This window comes from Nanorana parkeri, unplaced genomic scaffold (genome assembly GCF_000935625.1).
Source record: "Nanorana parkeri isolate BGI_ZX_2015 unplaced genomic scaffold, ASM93562v1 scaffold842, whole genome shotgun sequence".
In the NCBI taxonomy this organism is placed as follows: Eukaryota; Metazoa; Chordata; class Amphibia; order Anura; family Dicroglossidae; genus Nanorana; species Nanorana parkeri.
Genome location: NW_017307110.1, coordinates 111,420 through 133,879, shown reverse-complemented (window position 1 = coordinate 133,879; position 22,460 = coordinate 111,420). Strand labels below are relative to the sequence as shown.

The 22,460-nt window shown below is 40.2% G+C and overlaps 1 protein-coding gene and 1 long non-coding RNA gene across 2 annotated transcripts in view; one reads left to right on the top strand and one right to left on the bottom strand.

Moving 5' to 3' along the window:
* Nucleotides 1–6,985, top strand: part of LOC108794370 (ephrin type-A receptor 6-like) — a 152,973-nt gene extending 145,988 nt beyond the window's left edge. The window contains exons 3-4 of the mRNA XM_018565401.1: nt 5,956–6,619; nt 6,936–6,985. Coding sequence (XP_018420903.1) covers nt 5,956–6,619; nt 6,936–6,985 — 714 coding nt within the window. The remainder of the gene's footprint in view (nt 1–5,955; nt 6,620–6,935) is intronic.
* A 739-nt stretch (nt 6,986–7,724) lies between these two features.
* LOC108794371 lies at nt 7,725–21,308 on the bottom strand. The gene is made up of 4 exons (XR_001941704.1): nt 21,298–21,308; nt 18,457–18,462; nt 16,700–16,778; nt 7,725–7,735 (listed from the first exon to the last, which is right to left on the bottom strand). It is a non-coding gene; the product is annotated as an uncharacterized LOC108794371 (long non-coding RNA).
* Between the last annotated feature and the right edge of the window lie 1,152 nt (nt 21,309–22,460).

The window sequence follows — 22,460 nt, the reverse complement described above, 5'->3', positions numbered from 1 at the left end:
GTATCTCCAGTGGTTAATCTAGCAGAAAATCGTCTTTGTCTCACATATACTCCAGGCACCCAGCCTGCTGACATGGGGAGCAATACCTAGGGCCTTAACACCATGTGCACAGCCTTCTCAGTAGGTAAAGCTCCCCTAGGATCTCTTCTTCCCAAAAGGGCGGGCTACAAAAGAACCTCCTCTCTCCATGAGGGGTGGAATACAAAAAACCCTCCCAGGACATTGCCTCCCTGTTTCATTAGGTCCAACTCACCAATAGCAAGCACACATGGAATCGGCCAGGTGACAGAACAGACAGGACTCTGGAGCATCTTCAACAGAATGACCGTCAGGTCATTTAGTACAGACCCTCCCTTTGTGCAATGGCAAGCTCACATGGAATCGGCCAGGTGACAGAACAGACAGGACTCTGGAGCTTCTTCAACAGAATGACTGTCAGGTCATTTAGTACAGACCCTCCTTTTGTGCAATGCTCTGCAAGGAAACCTGCAAATGTGAAAGCAAAACAAAATGCAGGAAGACATAAATGAAACACATCCCTACATAAATAATTTTGCCAATATGTGATGTTTATACGCAGTTGTTGGAATATGTAGGCTTTGCTTCCTGCTTTACAGTACTACACGATAGCTGTACTTTACTGCTCCATCATGCAAAGCAAGCCCGAGTCAGCTGACAATATTGCACTTCCTATATGGATTATATCTTATCTCAGCAGAGACCTCCCTCTAGTGTCTAAACTAGAAATCACTTTGTTTAATACAATTAGAAAAACATGAAAGAGAAAGCTTGTAAAAATGTACAAGTCCTTTTAAACTTTACTTAGGAGAAAGCACACAACTGAAATGTTTACATGAACTGTCTTACCAACCAAAAAGTTACAACATTGTTCAGCCAATTTTCTAATCCAGATACCCTTGTCAGACACACAGCCGGTATTTGATTTCACCATTTCTCTCCAGCAGATCCAAGAATATGGCATAGCCAAAGATGATCCCAGCCTTTGACTGGATTGTAAAACCCCAGAAAACACTGCTGGGGTCAAGCCTTACAGTGTTTCTCCAAAGGACAGCATCTGATTCCCCTTATACCCCCCTTACTTGCACTCCATAGAAGTTCCAGTGACCTGCTCCCCTGTGACATTGCCCAGGCCTAGTAGCCAAATGCTAGTAGGGACCACTATCACCACTCCCCTCCTGGTTGCTTCTGCAGAGGTGGAAAAAGCTGTCATGGAGTGCTGGTAAGGTGAGTATAGGTAGTCCTCCAGACCTATTTGCAGATACCCTATATTTGCCCTGCATAAGCAGGGTGACAGTGTCTCTTTAGGGTAACTGCCAAAATTACTCAAATGTGTGCCTGCACAAATTACACTATACTTCCCCTTTAATGAAAAAATAGACAAATATTGCTTAGTTGTTGTTTTCTTGTATTCTGTCTGACATCTGTAAGCATTTTAATGTTACCTTGCTGTGTAGCAGTTTTATGTGTTTTAAAGGGTACCTGTCACAAAAGTAGTAATTGCTGGAGAAACCAGCTAGTGGGGTTTATTTTCTGGCACAGTTGTATGCACTTTCTGTTCTGCTTTGCCTGGCAGCACTCTTACAACCAGTATGTAAATGTGGCTGACATTTAGCTTATGATAATTATGTAATTTATATTTTTTGGCCCTTAAGGAAATTGTAGCAGAAACTCAGTGCAAACATATATCATAAAGATATACCGTAAGTCTTGGACCAGTATCAAATGTGATAACTTCATTAGACTTCATTATTACTTTGAGACCTGCCCATCTGTAACTCATTTATATTTTATCAGTACATCACTCAATACCTGTAACCTCTTATGTACGATGTCTTTGTTCAAAATGTATATACGAGTCTACTAACTCGGCCTTCATTTACGAACACACCTGGCAGAGGGTCCTCTGTGCTCTGAAAGCCTTTTTTTATTAGCCATTTAGTGTTGCTTGGTCTACCCAAACTGCTATGTCAGATTTTAGTAGATGCAGCCATGCTGAATCATCTGCCTGTTTTATGTATCTCTTGAGGACCTAGTAGGCAAGACCATATGAGTAATGTGTACTCTAATTGGTCGGTCCTGCAGGAGCTAATGTTACATGGGGTTGTACTCTTCCTGATACATCTTTTATTTAGTTTATATTATGGATAATGCAAGAAAAGAAGTGAGACTCAATTTTTCAGCATAAAAAATAAAGTGACAGTAAACTTAGGAGTTAAATCTTAAAAATACATTCAAGTACCTTTTAACTATTATCAAAAATGTATCTTATTTGTGTATCACTCCGCTGTAGTTCCTTAAAATCATCTTTGAATTGGTGCTGAGTCGACACTGTCCTTCCTTCTGGAGGGGGGGGGCTACTTTTGTTTCCCATGGTCCCTGTGTGTGTTGTAAAGTATCAAGCTTACACAGGGGATGGACTATAAGCTCACATTTAGTATACTAGTTTGTATTGAGATTGTAGTCCATCACATGAGTGGTGTGGTGCCTTGGAGTGGTGGCTTCTTTATAACACACACAGGAACCGTGGGGAACAAAAGTAGTCACCCACCAGGGAAGGACAGTGTCAGCACCAATTCAGAGATGATTTGAAGATCTACAGCCGAGTGATACACAAATAAGATACATTTTTGTTACTAGTTAAGGTACTTGAATTGATTTCTAAGTTTTAACTCCTGAGTTTGTGCCACTTATATCTCTGTGGAAGCAAACGAAGAGCTATAAACTAAAGCAAGGAAATATTTAGCAGACCATTCACCTTTCACTATACTTTCTGTCATTCCCTTTTCCCACCTCTCTATTACACAATCTATGCAGGCGTGTAGTTTCACAATACTTCCACACTTACTGCAGCCTTCTGGGATGTGTAACGTAAATGTCCCTTGAGGCTTCGGGCGGCTGAGGATACATTACTGCAAGAAACGAGCGATTGGAGGAGCAAAATTGTATAGCATATATCATACACAAAACATGAACATGGTTAGTGATTGTGTAATAGAGAGGTTGGAGAAAAGGAATTTGGAACTGCAGGGAATGGTAAAAAGTTCACTTTAACATTAAACTGAGTGATCTGTGAGAAAGAAAACAAGAATATTGGTGGATCAGCACGCCAAATTTTACCAGAATTCAAACTGGTGTAGGAGAAATCACCCTTTAAGCCATAACAGACTGCTGATGGTAGATCTGCATTCTAGCATGGTGAATCTTAAAGAGGCACTGTCATCAAGAAAAACTTTTCAAGTCGTTCACAGAAATAAAACGTTTACAGTTAGCGCTTACTGATGTGGCCCTGGTGTAGCAATACATTATACTTTTTTGTCAGTAAGAGCAAAGTTGTTTTTGTTTAACCTTTGACACTTTTGGACAGTCTGTCCTTCCTTCCATCTCCTGGCCCACCAGGGTGTCCAGCTGCTGGCTATGAATCATCCAGCACTCTGCAAGTGACAGAAGGGAAAAGGCTGACTTTTATCTGCCTGCGCAGAGCATCTAAACTTACTGCTGTCAATGATAATTTGAAGGAGCTCTGCCATACACAAATTCATGCATTGGAAGCTCCACATGCAGCAGCCTTTCATAAATGCCAACTGTCCCAAATTTACTGGGACGGTCCCAAATCCAAATCCCTGTCCTGATTTTGCTGTGTCCCAGGTTGTGTCCTGAGATCACAGCATCACCCTTGATGCAGCATGCACAACAACTAAAAAAAAAGGAATTAGCTGATTTCATGGGCAGTTCCTGTATAATTAGACCACCCAGAAAGTGGGCATGATCTGGATGGCATTGCACTGAAGATGGGAGTATCAAGTGTGGAACATGGACGAGGGTGACTGTGTCCCAGTGAATGGGACAAAGATGTTGGTAGGTATGCTTCGTTGATGTCAGAGCCAGTACAAGGCCTACTACAAACTCCTAAAAGTGTCAGAGGCTTGAAAAAAGCTACACGCTATTATGGACAAAGGCATATAGGGAAATCTATCAAAACTGGAGCAGATAGCTTAACTGAACAAACTGAAAAGAGAAGCTGATTGGTTACGTTGGTCAACTGCTCCACATTCTGTCTGCTACAGTATGGATAAATTCCTCCCATAATGCGGGAAATTTATCAGAACAGGAGCAGACAGAATCTGGAGCAGGTGCCCATAGTGAAAATGATAGAAGCTGATTGGTTGCCATGGGGAACTGCTCCTGATTTTGTCTGCTCCAGTTTTGATAAATTCCCCTCAATAAATTCCTATAGTAAGGGTATTCTGACTCCGATTGTTGTATTAGCAATGTATCCCTTGCTGAGACCTCTATGCCTGGCCTGTATAAGCAAATATAATCACTGCGGACAATTCTTAACAATAGCTGAACTCACCAAATACCTTTTCATCCACGAAGCTCTTTATTACAGCAAACAACAGGATACAGCAGATGAATGAACAGACGGTATTTGCAGGTCAAAGATGGTAGTGTTTCCAAGCATGCAGCAGATTAATATGTGGCCATGTTACAGTCAGCCATTTTGATGCCAGAAACTACTACTTCTGGAATACATCATAAATGGTGCAATAACCAAAACGACCATAAGATGGCAGTATATTAACCGGCTATAATAACACCAAAGATAATGGTTTAAAGGAGAACTATGAGGTGAGTGCTTTTCATTCACCTCATAGTTCTAGCCGACCTGTGACAATGAGACTGTCACAGGTCGGCTCAGTAGATCGGGAAGTGAGCGAACACATACCGGCGTTCGCTCACCTCTCGATCCTGTCACGGCTCTCTGCCGTGACAGGGTAGGGGCTGGATTCCTGCCTCCCCGCTCCGATCCGCCAGCACTGACTGGCGGAATGGATGGGGGAGGGGGCGGGTACAGCTGGCTCTGCCTCTAGATAGGCAGAGCCAGCTGTCACTCACGCAGCTGGGCAGATACACTGTGGCTAAGCATTTTTTTTTAGCAGTTTAAAAAGGTTAAAAAAAAGAATTGAAAAAAGGCTAAAAACCTTTTGACTACAATCTTTGTCATTTATAGACAGCACTGTAAACAACAGGCATTTAGAAGCAGGTGGGAATCCTTTTGGCAGCCATTTATGTATGCTCACATAGGGGCTATTTTGAGTACTGGATCCACTTTGGCAGGCACATTTTTGGGAAACCGGAAGAGTGGATTGGAAGCAGACTTCGGATCGGGAGCCCGTTTTTCCAAAACAGACTCGAGAAGTCAAAACCCTGGGAAAGAGGACCACCCTAGGAGAAACTCTATAACTTGTTTTGAGTGCGGCGCAAAAGTACATGTCAGGGCGAGATGCCCTAATCTTCCTGAGCCAATGCAGTGTGGACTAGGGGAAGATTCCTCATTGTCTACACAAGCCATTTTGGATTTCAGTGCTAATAGACACTATCAGTACCAATCTGCAGTGGTGTGTCTAAAACTGTCATAAAATGCAAAGGTTGATTTATAACCATGGCGGCAGAATGCCCTCAGAAATGTAACTTATCCAACTGGCTCAAAGCCCAACACTTTTTCTTAATATAAATCTAAGGCAGATCATGTGATTACAGGCAGACCTCTCACTAAGAAAGTAGTATATGACTGTATTACATGAGTCAGTTTTAGCGTAATGGTAGTACGTAAACTTTACAAGAAGATTGCGGAAGTGCTTGCAATATATTTATTTGGCTTGGGGAAAATGTAGTATTTTGTTTTCTATCAGACGATACTGTCTAGGAAACAATTGCTCCTCCTTTGCCGCATTTGTTTTAAATATGTTCTGTACTAATTATATCTTGTATCTACTACACTTTTGCCCGTGTATGGTTTGCAACATCTTAATCCAGTTTATGAAATTGATTTAATATGGCTATGGTGGTTCTTTTATTTATTTTATATATTTGAGTCTAGGGAATTTGCTTTTTTAATCCTCATATTAATAATACATTTTGATTATTTTGCAGTGGGATGCCATCACAGAAATGGATGAATATAATCGGCCTATTCATACATACCAAGTATGTAATGTCATGGAAGCAAACCAGAATAACTGGCTCCGCACTAACTGGATCTCTCGGGATGCAGCACAGAAGATATTTGTGGAGATGAAGTTTACTCTCAGGGACTGTAACAGCATTCCTTGGGTGGTGGGGACTTGTAAGGAGACCTTTAACCTTTACTACATGGAATCTGATGATGCCCATGTAGTGAAATTCAAGCCCAATCAGTATAGTAAGATCGATACTATTGCAGCTGATGAGAGTTTCACACAAATGGATTTGGGGGATCGCATTCTGAAACTGAACACTGAGGTCCGAGAGGTGGGGCCAATTACCAGAAAAGGGTTTTACCTTGCATTTCAAGATATTGGAGCCTGTATAGCTTTGGTGTCAGTACGTGTCTACTATAAGAAATGTCCGTACATGGTGCGAAACTTGGCTATGTTTCCAGATACTATTCCAAGGGTGGATTCATCTTCTCTTGTTGAAGTTCGAGGGTCCTGTATCAAATATGCAGAGGAGAGAGACACCCCTAAACTTTACTGTGGAGCTGATGGAGACTGGCTGGTACCACTTGGACGCTGCGTCTGCAGTGTTGGATATGAGGAAGTGGATGGAACTTGTCATGGTAAGTGGTTTTTTTTTCATGTCTTTGTTTTCTCAACTGATGGTAATACATTTCACTGTTGAGTACAGCATTGTCTTCTTAAAACTGTCACATGATCCAAAAATTAAAGGTTTATCACATCCAACTCCAACAAAACTTTGGAAAATGTCTCCTTCCTGCCTATTTGCTGATTGTCACACAGTGATGTTGAGGAAAATCCCCAGGCAGAGACAGCAATAAAAACACATAGCCAGTAGAGTAAAAGAAGATTCAAAACCTTCATCAGGATTACTGTCTGTATAACCATAAGGCATGTTTTCCATTACTTCCTGCCCAGGTGATAGCTGTCAAACAGAAAAGGAAATGAGAAAAAGCTTGTACAGGTAGCAGTAAGGTAGCAGTAAGAAATGGAGATATGTCTGTGCTCAAATCCAATATCTGGCATGTTGCACAGTAGAGTAGGGACTGGCCAGAGAGGGATCACATTAACGCAGTTGGCAAGCTTATTGCAATGTATGTGAACCAAGAATCCCTGTTTTATGCTGGAGTTTGCTAGGAATGTGTAAAGATGAATAGCAATGTGCAAAGGGTTAATTCACAATAAACAGTATTTAGCCAACAGTAAGAATAAAGGTTTGAAATGCAGTTCTTTAAAGAGACTCTGCAAGCCGCCAATTCACCCCCACCCCCAGGCAGTTACACTTACTCCCACTGCACTTCCAGGCACGAATACTGTGATGTGGGATGTCATCCCACGTCTATGCTCCAACACCAGCCAATGTCACAGCTAAGACAGGCTGGGATGCTACATCAGGGAGAAAGTGAGAGTGCGTGGTTATGTAAGTATAAAAGTTTATAGGGGTGGGCTATCTGTAGACACTTTTACTCCACCCTAATTTGGTAAAGTGACAATGTCTCTTTATAGAAAGTGGGCAAGACAATATATTATTTCTTCACATTTATGTAGCAAAGGTTACTTCTAGTAATGCTGGTGCATAGCACAAATACAGCCAAAGTAAGCAGCTATTTATCCATTTTCGAGAAGGCAGTGCTCTATTTCACAGTATTGTAATGATAAAATGTTGGTTTTCTTCAGCACAAAATATCGCTATTTTAATGGTTGTATTATTTGCTAAGCTCATACAAGCTGCGGTTTTTAGTTTTTGCAGAGACGAGCGCTGTTGTTCTGTACAGTACTAAATATTTCTAAATCTAGGCTGTATGCATAATAAACTAGCATTTTTATTACATTTGTAATTTTTATGAGTTTGGTTTACTGACATGTACTGACATGTAGAATATAGGCTCACACGGGCTTCAAAGGAGAGCTTGGCATAAGTTTTTACCATCTGACAAGTATCTTTACTATTGGGTCTGAGTACAAGGTTCACAATTATTGGACATTCTTTTTGTGCTTACTAGCCCAAACATTGTATGCTTTCTTTGTACAATTATATCCCAGTGTTTTATTGCCTTCTGGGTGAGTAATGACAGAGCGGGTTGAACAGAGTCTGCAATGTATTGGAGCTTAATGCTTTTATACATCCATTGCCTATGTGAACCTAGCCTAATACTAAGGGGTTAGAACAGATATGATTGTCTTTACATTTCTTTTTGTAACTGTTTTTCAGAACGGGTTTGAATCTGATTCAGTTTGCCAGAAGACTGAATAAACAACCTGCTTTTTTTACTAAATAATTCAATATGTTAAGTGATTGTGTTCTCTCTAGATTCAAGGATACCAGATACATTGAACTCACCATAGATCTTTTGTTGTTCCTTTTTATTTCCTTTTTTTATTATTTAAACATATTGATTGTGAGATCTTTCCTACAGAAATACTTTGTTCAGACTTGGTATTGTTGTTTAGATGTATAGTCGGGTCTGAAGCTTTGTGATCTTGTGGTCCTCACACGAGGCTTGCTTGTCAGCTGTTGTTTCTGTAATCACTTGTAGGGTCATGCACATTGGCTAAGCTATGTTGCTTATGTTACTTTGTCTCTAATGTCTCTTCTCCTTTTCCTTTTCTTTCTAGTCTTTCCTGATAACAAAGCCTTCATCATTGATTGTGTCTTTGTGTTATATGGCCAAAATGTCTGAGTTTAAGTGCCAGTTGTTTCAATAGGCAATCTTGTTTTATTCTTAAAATTGATTTCTTACAGCTCACGCTTACTCTATTCCAAAAATTCAAGCTAGTAGATTCAATATCTTCTACTCATAAGACTCTAGTGTGGACTTGTGTGAATGAGTTTAGTACTGATGTAAAACTGTAAGCTATATACCTGGGGACAGACTGATTTTAAATGGTTCAATCATTCTCTGTATTGCACTGCAGAATATAAATTAATATAATTAACAAATCCAACAATGTGCAAGTCTATCAAATGACAGGATTTGCAAGTCAACTGTGTATACATTGAAAGGATTTTCCCAAACTTCATTGCAAATTATTACCTCTTTCTGCTTTGTGGATTTTGGAATAGGATAAATCAATCAATCATATCATATATAACATATCGATCTGTATGCCGAAATGAAAAAAAAGTCACACACTCTAATATTCCATTGGACCACCTTTAACTTTAAATATGAAATGCATTCGGCGTGGAATGGTTTCCATGAGCTCATGCATTGTCACAACATTTATTTCCTCCAAGAGTTGCATTATTTTTCACCAAATCTTGTAGAGATGATGGGAGAGTTAGACCTCTGTGTAAAGTCTTCACCAGCACACCTTCAAAGATTCTCAATGCCGTCAGATAAGAAAAAAAAAAGGTTGCTGAACTTAGACCTTATCAACTGAAGCAACTCCAGATCATAATACTGCCCAAAATCCATTATAATGGTGTATAAATTAAGTGGGAGGTTCTACCTTTAGTATAATTACTGGAGAATAATAATAATGGACTTGGCCGGGTCCTGTGGAGATATTTCCTCCATGAGTGTGGTCACGGTCACATGTTCGTGCGCTGGCGATCAGATGTGTGAACCACAGAATAAAGGAATAATGTCACCAGCACACCAGTTTTTGTTAGTCAATGATCCATTTTAATGGCACATTGCCATCCAATACACTGATTGTGTGAACAACGCGTGGCGTCACACGTATCTCCACGTTTGGTGCTACACGTCTTCCCCGGGGGAATTATAAGGGAGCAGATCTCCCGATGCCGCTTGTCACTTTCATTGTGGGATGCCCAGGACTAATACTAGAGGGTAAGAGATACTATTAGCAGATTAGTTCTCTATACTTAGAATTTTTTGCAGAAACTCTCATTTCTTTTTATTATATTAAGGATTGCAGGAAGACTATATGTATGATCTCACGCTGGGAATTTATGCTGAGGACAAATAGTATATTGTATATACTGGTAGTATAATGGATGGATATCATCTTTCCCTGTATATCAGGAGTGGATAACTTTGGCTCTATTTGAGTTTGCCATGGATGTTTGTTCTTTGGCCACTTTTGAGTGGTGAGGGACATTGTGGACTATATTTTACTTGCTGGATAATAGGATATCATACAAATGCACATATCATATAGGTTTATGCATATAGACAAAGCCTGACTGTGGCATGCGTTGGTCCTGTCCCTGGTCTCCCCAGAAAGCCCACATATGGGGGATTTTGTACATCTATAGACCTCCCTTCTACTTGGATTTCGTTCATGGCCATTTTGTTGGATCACATAGCAAGGTGAGGTAAAATATTGTATCACTATATTCCTTACTTTATATGGTTCTGTTCAAGCTCTCTTGCTCATTGCATTGCATATATACACCCTCAATATGCTATTTATGTATATCGATAGAGAATACTATCTGAGAAAATGTTTATGTTTTTTGGTTTATACAGAGGAGGTATATGATATGTACGATTTGTTGAACCATAGATCTCTACTAAAGGCTTCTGAGGATACATATATCTGCGAAGCGCGTAAAGCCTACTGAGATTCTTTATCCTTTCAAGCCTGTGGACTATGACCAAGATATGTATATGGCTGCTCTATCCTATATCTGTTATACATAATCAATTTTTTGTTATGGCCTAATGGTTTTAAATATGTTTTATATTTGTTATAAATAAAACAAGCCTTTTTACTAATGCATATATATTTTGACACCTCTAAAGCCCCAGGCTCCTTTGTAGCCATCCTTTTCTTTTTTTGTGTTTACTATAATTACATCACCAATACCATGCATACAATTTGTATAAATACAATTTGTTGTAATAAATAACACTACACCCCAGCATTCCTTGATCCTCATGCAGCCTTTTTTTTAAGTATCTGACCAAGCATGTACCTCTCAGGGACATTGCTGGGAATGACATGAATCAGGTGTAGGGTGAAAATTCTAGAAAATCCTGGCTACACACAAGAAGCATGATGACCAGGAACCTGCACCTTAAAAAAAATCAAATCAGCATGTGGCAGCTCTCATATTCCTTTTCTTAGAGGCGTTCCTATATAATTAGTTAATATGGCTGCCCCCATGCACACATACATTTACAAACCACGCATAGGAGCAAGACGTGTAGAATTGTAACTCTTGCTGGTAAGATCTGGTTACATTCAAATATATAACTAAAGACTTGGAAAAAAAAGACTATAGTTTCTCTTTAATGCTGCTACTGCTAAAATAAAGTCTAAGTTTTACCAGTCCATACACATTTTTAAATGCTTCTAAATTCAGTGTTGTTACTAATTCCATATAGCAAAGCCATGTTTATTTTAGCAGGTGCAGCTTGTCTTTGTGAATCTATACTTCTGCAGCTGCTCTCTCTTTATATCTGCGAGCAGACAGCTGGATGTACCTGGCACATCTCCTAACTCTTCCCTAAATGGCAAAAGTACAAACAACAAGATATTTCATTTTTTCTCTTTATGCTACTGTATGGCGCACTACAGTAAACAAATGCATGCCACCAAGAAGCTGAAATATGTTGCTGGAGCAAAAGGCGGCACTACAAATTAGGGTCCAGCGATAATCTGTAACATTATATTATTTTTCCGGTGTCTATTTGTCTCAAAAAATATTCTGCTAGAAAGATGTCAGCTTCTTCATGCTGGGAATCTAATTATGAGTGTCAGTAACGTATAAGGAATGTTATGTGTTTATTGAGGCTTGTAGACATGCTTTGTGTGCGGCAAAAACATCCTCGCTAACGTCTCCTTAATAATCAAGTCAGGCAGAGCAACATGCAGCATTCTAGCTGCAGGTGGATTCCAAGTCCCAGCATTTCTGGTTTGGAGTCTGCTTGCTTGCACCATGGTTTTGAGTATTCCTTCCTTAGGAGGAATATGGGGGATGGTGAAATGCTATGTAATTGACTATTATGATGGCTGTTGGGCTTTTTGAGCTCATCTTTGTTCAGACTCATGTTTACATTGTGTGTAGATGTGAGTTTTCACATGCAGTAGCCATTGGTAGGTTTATCACACCTTTGGATGCGGACTGCAGGATAAAAACAAATGGTATGATCACCCTTCATGTGTATAGAGGAAGATGGGAGTAGAAACTGCCAGCACAAGGGGAAGCAATGATTCAACAAAGTTTCTTAACCCGTCTGATTGCTATTGTGCCCACTAACTTATCAGTCCCCTCAGATGTGAGGTTGTAGACAAATACCAATGAAAAGTTCCAGATTGTGTGGAGGCCTTATTCATATCTACTGTACATATATTAGGTGTATTGCAGGTGCAGTGCGTCCCTGCACCTGCAATATACTGCAGTACTGCGCCCACAAAGTTTCTGCTTGATGCAATTGGGCAATTTCCAGAAAAATGCTAATTATAGGCATCAAAAGTAGTATATGTAAAATGTATACATGAAGCCTACAATGCACATCACACATACATTGCACTGCACCAACAACACACAGACACTCATAGGAGTGAACAGAGCTAGAAGTTAAAAGAGTGTGTGGTTTGTCCTACAGCCCTGCCTTACATTACCACATTTAAAAATGTAGAGATTGGTGAACTAACATGTTAAGGGCTCTGGTCGAACCAAAACATTTCCATTTATAGTTTTCAATGACAAATGCTGAGATCTGTAAATATTACCTTTTAACCTGTTGTCTTAGTTCTGAATGCATGAAATTTGCTAATATGTAAATAAGCCATTAATCAGGCAGAATAAAATGTTGTCTTTGCCTGCCCTGCAGAGAGATCAGTTAGTAAGAGGTAAGTTGTGTCTGTAGCATCCACACTATTATAGAGACTGACGCAGAACGCACAGGAAAGAAAGGTGGTTTATGAGAACAGGGGTTTGTGTTCCAATTCCAAACTTATTTTGCTATATTGGGGTGAGGAGGAATGGTCACTTACAGGGAAAAAGTTTAATTACTAAACATGGATATGACCCATGGTTATACACATGGGAGCTCCAAAAACATTAAGTCTTTTACAGAAAGTCATGATATTTTCTGAAATTTAATTGGGATTGTATTATTTGTTCAGTTTAGATGTGGGCCCTGTCTGGCCCTGACAAAGTTGGAGTACCACAAGTCTGACTACTGTAAGGCTGTAGCCAGCAATAGCCCGCTATATGCTGAGTTTTGGGTCACAGGAAGACATTAGTAAATGTCTTCCTGTGACCCTATAGAGAACTATGGCCAAAAAACGTTTGGCCATAGTTCTCTTTTAACATTTGGGGAGCCCTACTAGAAGTGTTTTTGCCTCTCAGACTCTGCCTGAAGAACATATCAGTCTATTCAAGTGGAGGGATTTTTGTCACTGTTTGTGTAGCCTGTAACCCTTAACCCTCTCTCCCTTGGACTTTGAAAAAATTAATTGTGTAAGCAAAGATTGACAGAATGGATGTCGGCTATCGGTTACTGCTGGTGGGTTGATGAGTGATTTGGGGCAGCAGTAACCAGTGCACCAGTAAAAAGGCTAAGAGGGCCTGTTAAACTGTGGCTGTGGCTCCTTAGGGGATACGCATTACTGGTGCAAATAATCCTCTGTAAAAGTTGCATTTACAGTGAACAATTTACTGATGCACAGTTATAAAAGCCATTCTATGGATTTAACTCACATTCGAGAGTGTGCAGTCTGCCATTTCACAAGGAAAAATAATGCAGCTGACAGACCCTTTAGTATGACACAGACTTCTATGTATAATATAATTTGCAACTGCATTTCCTTTCACATTTCTCATAAGTCTGAGTCTTAACCAATACATTCTTGTGAAGGTTTCATATCAAGTACATTTAAGCAGCAGCTTACAGAGAAATTCAGTTACTGAATATTATACTTATTGGGTATATTATGTTAGTGAGGCTGCACTGAGGTACAAGGAACATTTTCCCCATAGTGTCTCATACCTTGTGTACACCATCTCACAACACATCTGTTATAGGGTATAAGGGACAGGGGCTCAAATTTGTGCCATGGGCAGCCCTGTCGGCACTACCTGGCTTGACAAAAGTGTTTTTTAAAATCGAAGGATGCAGGTGGAAAATCGCTGTCTGAATAGTAACTGCATCTGGTCAAATGCAGTCACTATTCAGGTATTCAGGCAGCGGTGGGAGCTGTGGCTTTTTGAATACAATAGCCATCAGAGGAGATTCCTCTATCCGCACTCTTTAGCGTGGATGGGGGAATTGAGTGACCTCTCTCAATCAGCCTGCAGGCTATACAAGAGAAAGCTATACGTGTATGGCCAACCTTAGTCCATACAGTCTGTTTAAAGTGTGGCAACCAAACAGCTCTTGCAAACAATACAATAATAAACACCAGTTACACTGCAAACACATCTAGAATAAAATATTTAGGAAACATCATTTGACACTGATGTTCTGAGTGCTGCAACAAATGTTGCAGTGGTGCTACCCACGCACTACAAGGATTAGTTGCTCATTTTGGTGTAGACCCTAGAGCAAAATGAGCAGTTAACACTTACAATGTTGGGGTAGCCCCACTGCAAGGGTAAATGTTTTTTAGGTCCAAGTTCTTTAAATATGTGTTTGTATACTTAGAGATGTGTTCCCTAAGGCTTGCCTAAACCTGCACTGAATTTTTGGGGTTTTGCTGTAGTGATCTGTTTTCACCAGTAGGGTTACTTAGTGGCTGTCTATGTTGTTTAATCTGCCAGATTCTGAAGGACCAGAGTACTGCGTCAAGGATACATCATGGATAGCCTTGACTTTTGTTAGTTAGCCAATCACTGCTAAGCTTGTCATCACTGGGTTGGATTTGGCTGTAACAAAACTCCTGAGTATGATTGCTGCTGGGGCTTGCTAGTCTGTAGGCTTTAGCCCTGCTAATAGGTGATGGGCTTCTGCCCAGGCCTGAGGGTTCTGGCCCTCAGGGCCTACCATGTGCTACTGAATTCTACTGGAGATCTAAGAAGGACGTCACCCATGCTCATCTAGCTACTACCATAGAGTCACTGGGGACACTGGTGCACCCCACAAGCCTCCACTGGTCTATCTGCCTAACCCAAGATGATCCAGTAGTTTAAGGAGATATTACTGGGGACAGTCGAAAAACACCTGAACATCCACTGGTCCAAAGCTGCAGTCATACCTGGTACAGAGGAAACACAGAAACCTCAGTTGTAATTGAGCTACTTCTGCCTACTGTGTGTGGGGGGAATCTGTTTCTATTCAGGGACTGCTAGCTTAAGAGAAGATGTGTTGCTGTTGGGTATTCCAGCCCTCTCTTCCCCTGTTCTGCTGTTGTTATAAAACCTTTAAAAGGCATCCAAGGACTTTAGACTGTCATCACTGCAAGAGATGTAACTGCTGGAAGTAGGGCTGCAGCTAACGATTATTTTCATAATCGATTAGTTGGCCGATTTATTAAGTTCGATTAATCGGTTAATCGGATTTTTAAAAAAAAAAGGCTCCAGTGATGGACTACTAGTTTGCGGTGAGATTGTAGTCCATCACGGCAGCAAGCTTGGCGCGGTAGAAGTAAAAAAAAGAGTGTGGTGTGCAATATAGTACATAATACAGCGGCGCAGTGCAGAATACCAGCAGCTATAGAGGAATGTAGCAATACTACATTATACTACATATGTACTATTGCTGGGATTTGTAGTCCTCTGTAGCTGGCGTTACTCTGCATTGCGCTGTATATTGCACGGCGGGCGCAGCGGGACGTGAGCAGCATGTGCTTCAGGCCGCGTGTAGAGCCCCGAACAGGGAAATCAATCGATAGCCGACGAATCGACGATCGAAAACGTTGGTAACGTTTTCAATCGTCGATTTTAATCGACTAAATCGATTAACTGTTGCAGCTCTAGCTGGAAGTACTATGCCTGGGGACAAGGTTTTCTTAATTGGGAGTTTTTTCAAGGCCCAGTTGGGTGGAGGAACTGCCATGAGAGACTTTATTAGGGTCCTATACTCCCACTTTGTAGCCTTTGATTGAAGAGTTTTGTTTGATTCTTTCTGCTACCGTGTGTCCCCCAAAAATAAGGCACTTTTTTTGGGCTCAAAAAAAACACATTTGGTCTTATTTTTGGGGTAGGTCTTATTTTATTTTTTTGGTTGAATATATTTTTATTCTTGTTTCACATTAAATACATTTACACATTCCATAAAAAGTAAAGATATAACATTTCTTCTTGCTGTATACATAGCATATATATCATATATTTTATTAGACAGAATCTGATCTATTACTTCCTTTTCATTCTTGTCCAGAAACATATATTTAGTACTATCTCTCACCACATCTTGTATCACAATTACCTAATTTCTCCTATCACAACAATCTACTACCAATTCTTCCTTTAGAGAGGGGGGGGGGGGCAACTCTTATGTGAATTTGTGTGAAACTTCTTAAATGTTGATTCCTAATATCCCCACCCATTTTCCCTTTCCCACCTTTCTTTATAAATTCCCCAATCTATTCTTGTGTTTAACTGAAATATTCTAAACTAAGATGTCTATGTGTCAATTAACCACACCATTTATATTATATATCCTTTTACTCCCTTTCCCTCCCTATCCCAATCTCAAAGCTCGTGTTCTTATAGTTATTGTGTTTCCATTATCTAAAAATATTATTCGGGTCTTATTTTTTTTAATGTACAACAATCCACACTTATTCATGTACAACTGTCTACATGTATTCATGTACACAAATATACTGTACATTTATTCAAATACAGTCATGTCATCTTCTTCTGGAACATCGTCATAACTCTCCAAATCCTGAATTCTGGCCTGATGCCGTACCTTTCCAAGAGCAATTTGGTAACCAATCACTGGCTAGAATGAGCGAAGCGCGCTTTCACTATCAATTTCTCACAGGCGGAGTGCATTTGGTATCACTCCGCCTGTGACAGGAGACGGTGCTATAGAGGAAGCATCAGCTAATGCGGCTCTGCTCCCTCCGCTGCCGCCTCGCTTCCTCTAGGGCTGGCTTAGTTGGCACCACTGATTCTCTCTCCCGAGGCTCTTCAAGTTCCCCCTTATGCCACCACCCGCCCTGGGAATGGTCACAACTAGGTCTTATTTTTGGGGTAGGTCTTATTTTCGGGGAAACACGGTAAGTACGAACTCACATTATAAGAGATTAGAGATTTGTTACATCTTTGCTTGGATACATGTGATTGGAATGTGTTTTATATGATAGCACTTTAATAGGTTGTGTAGGAGGAAAGATATGTGTTACACTTTGAATGTTGCCAATGAGATATCATTTGTAACACTATATATGCTGTGCATGCACTGTAGGATTTTGCACAGAGCACTTTTTATATAGAGGATTGATAAGCACCACAGGGTTTTTTTATTGAATTATTGTTTAAGTATATATTACTTTTGTGCATGCAGCTGTAGCTAGAGCTGGTTTTATTGGTTCAAAAGAGCACAGAAGTTATATAGGAAAATAAGAAACTATGAATATCCTGTGTAGTTTTTTTTTCCTCTCTCTGTTAGATTACAATGCTTGTGCCAAGATTTAAAAAAAAAAAAAACTTGGCTACAGAAAGCACACCTCCTCTCCCATCGAGTATAATTCCACAGCATTATACAGCAGCCATCTGACTATTCTCTTTGACAGCAGTTTCAAAGCTGCACATCGGCCTGTTCTCATGCTTCTTTGTCATGGTTTCCAAGCATTCTCTCCAAACTGCACAGAGTTCATACTGAACCGGCATTAATTTTGATCCTCAGCAATTATGACAGGGAAAATAATTGCCCTCATTTATCAAGTGTCTAAACGGAGAACCGCGTGTGTTGTCCACACCATAAGCCAATGAAACCTCTGCTTATTTACAAATCAGGATTCTGATTAAGATGTGCAACACATGCATTTCCATCTTCTAGGGACACTTTTAGGGGAGTAAGGGCATTGCTCCTGTGGGGAAGCTGCGCAAAAATTTGTCAGGATGGCACCAAGCTATCCAGAATTTACTGTCAGTGGTAGACAAGAAAAGAAAGGTCAGAGCTGCTGCTAAGACAGAGGGAAATTTTCAGACCGGATAATAATAGTGGCACAGGGTGACAAAGTATTAAAGAGGCATTATCACCTAGTCCATTCAGTAGCAATGTATTTGTAAGGGCTTCCCCTGAACCCCTGATTCTCACCTTCAAGAGCTCCCCTGCCATTGCAGCCAGCAACAATACTTACCTAGGTATTGGGGAGCATGTAACCTACCCTGTGACAAGGCATGTGTCAATCAGCCAGCCACTAGGCCTGAGCATATTATCGAGGAAGTGACATCACAGTTACCCTTAATGTCCTATACAAGCCAAAACCTCCTCCCCTGGGACATTGCTTGGGTCTATTAGCCAGTCAGTAGGCCTGAAAATATTATCGCGGGAGTAAGATCACAGATTATATATATATATATATATATTGTGGCTGTAAATAATCTTGTGTTCTTGTAAACTGTGAACTGAACCAAAATCTCAATGTTATCACCTATCTTAAGTTAACTACAAAGCAACCTCCTTCTTTATAATACAGATAATGAGAGGAGGTATTTGTAGTCCAGATCAGAAAGATCTGATTTTCCTTAGACACATGACAGTAAGTGAGGATTGTCACCCTAGGACAAGAAGTGTGTCACTGGCAGGATCATCCTGTGAAAATAAGGGATAAAGTTCTGAAAAAAGAAAATGAATGCAGTGTACCGCCTGTATATACTTCTTCATTCCCAGGCCATGTTTCAGTTTTCTTTTCAATCAATTTTTAAAGCACATACAAAGTAACAATTCAAAACAGTAACAAGTATGGTCATTCCAGGTTCTAAGTCCCAATGGGTGGAGAGTGATTAGAGCCCTCCTGTAGTACAATTCACTATAAAGATTTAGTACACTGAGACTCAGGTTATCAGCATAATTAAAACATATGACCAAAGACATGGGGCTAGCATTAAAGATGTCCCCTAAATAGGGCTCCTTCTAACTAACTTCCCCTACATCCCATGACCACATACCATCGTATAGAGTACCACGGCTCCCATAAGAAGCCCAAATCCACATAAAGATGGAGTTGAATAACAAACAACAGTAAATGAAAGGACACAAAGAACTTGAACGTAAAACAGAAGAAAAGAAGTGAATAGGAAGAAATGCAGCATGAGAGCCTCCAGAGCCTCCGCACAATAATGTGGCAGCTTGTTACAAAGTGACAATAAAGTCAAACTTGTTTTGCCCCTTCCCAATTCTGCGGTAGGGACTTATGATGCCTCTTGATTCGATCATCTTCTTCTTTACTGTCGCTTTCAGCTGTCCCTTCAGCACTGGTGCGGGTCTCCGATCCAGCGCTGACTCATCTGTGTTAGATGGCGCTTCCAGTCCCACGGAGTCTGTGCAGGTGGACGCTGCTTGATAGATTTACCTTGTGTCTCTTCTCGTCTCCCGGCCGAACATCTGAACTGCAAATGCGCCCGCCCCAAGATCCTTTGTGGCCACCCAAGACTCTTCAGATGTTCGGAAGGGAGCGTGCGGCGAAGACAGTTACGTTTTAACCTATTTGAAAGGGGTTTTTAAAAAAATTGTTTGCATATGTCTACTGCTTGCTAGCAGTAGATATATGCAAAAAAGCTAAGAGTTTATTAACCCTTTAAGCTGATCCTCGAGAGTGCAGGGTGTGCATAATATATCCCAAACCTTCAGAAATTCCTTATGTGGGTTGGTAAAGATACTTGTCAGTTTTTCATTAACAAAAAAGGTGTCAACTTTCCGTCACACTTCCCCAACAGAGGTAAGATGTTTTTTCCAAGCATTCACTATCCTCTATTTAGCTGCTATGAGAATATACATTTCCAGCTTTAAGTCAGAGAGGGGTGTTTGAAATGCAGCAGAGCAATCCATGGGTCCCTAGGCAGGCGAAACTTTAAAAGCTCATTTAAGAGTTTAAATGTCCTATTCCAAAAGCACCTTAAAGTGGAACTTTCCTATATTTTCAATGAAAAACTACAAACACATACTTCTAGATAATTGGCAGCTTTTTATTTTTTTCATACCTTAGTTTCTTTTCTTTCCCAGTCTTCTCACAGTGGCCATTTTAACTAAGGCAACCTTACTAGATCCCCCTTTACTTCCTGGAACTCTGACACATGTGACTAGGACATGTGACCATGTCCATCATCCAGGGAAAAATGCCTTTCCCTGACTCGCGTGAGATTACAGATGAGATTTCCCAGCAATGCACTGCTGATGCAACCTTTCCAGGATGCAATGCTTGGGCACGATTACAACATTTGTGAGCAGCAGAAAGTATCCTTTGACAGGGAGAGAAAAGGCCACTTCCTCCCTGTCATGTTAAAAGCCAGCTTTTCCACTGTCATCTGTCTGGAAACATGATGGCTGTAAGTGCAGTGTATATTTGATCTGGATTTATTATTGAATAAAAGTTTGAGAGTTTAATACTACTTTAAGGAGATATCAGGGGGTCTATTAAAACCCTAATGTCAACCCTGCACTCTTTTGATGCTAAACAAGCTTCATCCCTGGTCTGAATGGCTGAAGATTGACAGCTCTGAAACCCACAGAACGGCTTAGAAACTGAGTGCTTACAGGTTAATTCTTCACAAGAAAGATCAGTGAATGGATGTTCACTCATCTGCCACAGCTCTCCATCCTGACTCCTGCCATAGAGGTCCTCGGTGCCCAGAAGGGAACGATGGGCCTCGGGCACATGGCCACTCTGACTCTGTACATATTTCTTTGATCTGTGATGTCTAATTAAAATGTGAATATAGGCATATTGTGCATTCCTAATGCGTGCACACCCAACAAACACAAAGCTGTTAATAAAAGACACTCCAGAAAATTAAGCCCACCAACCTGCCATTCTTTTTACCATGGCACAATATAAAAATGGTGAACTATTTAAATTTTGTAAGAAGCAGTACAATAGCTTTAAAATACCTCTGACCTCTCCAACTGCTTTTAATGTGAATGTATTCTTTCTCAAAGATCCTCAAAAAATCTAAACTTTGGTTGGTCAGGTCAATCAGTTTCAGCTTAGAAACTTCTGATGGTTGTTTACATTTGAGTGCTGGCAGTCTGCCAAGATTATTTTCCCATAGAAAAAAGCAATGTGTTGTGAACTTGAAAATTCATTTCTTTACAATGCCTATAGATACATAGATGAATGAGGCTTGTTTTAAAGTGCTTTAGCTGCTTGTTTAGAATATATAAATACTTTAGTGTGCATGATCTGAGCACAGGTTCACTTTAATTCCTTCCTCCCCAGCAGCATTATTTCACTCCCCTGCCACTACATTTATTGCACAAGTAGCAAATATTCGTTCTGTTATTCAGCTAATTACATTCTTCTTTCAATTGAGGCGGCAGTAAGTTGTTCAGAGGATGTATTTCACTCAGGTACCCTTTAACACCTGTGTGTAAAGGGCTAGACATCAATTGCTTTATGCCAAAATTATTCCTCCCTTAACTAGTTTGACATTTGAAGACATTTAGTGAGTGTTATTATAGGTTTAGCATGAATACAGTGGCCAAATCACCATATAAAAAAGGAATGAATCATGATTACTGCACTCCAAAAGCTATGAATGCCCTGAATCCAGGGGAGTGAACTGCTTCTGTTTGTATTAGAAGCAAACAGACATTTAAGTGAGTTGAGCTGTTCTTTCTCAAGAAAACCACAGTGAAACTTGTCAAATTTAAATAACATTCAGTTTCTTATATCCCTCTAAGGTGACCTAGTCTATTATCCTCCTCTATTCACCAGGAGATTCGCCAGCATCTGCAAATGTAATGAGGAAAAAAAAGTGCACTTCCCAAACGGCAAGAAGTTTTCATTGTGTGTTTATTATAGCACATGGGTCAAGAAAAATATTACATTTGATACATGAAAGTATATCTAAACCTAATTAGTAAAATTGCATATACAATTTAACCAGTTAATGTAATTACAGATGTTTTTATTCTTTTTTTTAAAACTGCAGCTTACGTTTAAATATTAGCTGGTGATCCTGTGTCACATACCTGGAGCAGACTGCACTTCTTTTCCAGCACCCCTGGAAGTGGTGACATAGAATGTGAGGATGCAGAGTGAGGCATGAGGACCAGTGTTGCAGGCAGTACTGGTTGTTGTGTGAGGGTCACATGATTGTATTCCAGCAGGCAGGAACCAAATACAGGAACACAACAGCACCAGAGCAAGAGGCAGGAGCATAGCCAGGGAACGAGCCCAGGGGCGATAAAAGCAGGGAAGTAGGGTACCAAATCAGAATGAGACAGAGTCAGGATACAGGCCAAAGTTGGCAACAGCTGGGCAGTGCCCACTGATCTTACCATACTGGAATGAATTGGGAGCAGAAGCGAATGCCAGCCTTAATATTATTGTGTGTTAATAAAAAATAAATAAAAAATATAGAACAAAAAATAGTGCATGTATGTATGTATATGTATATATATA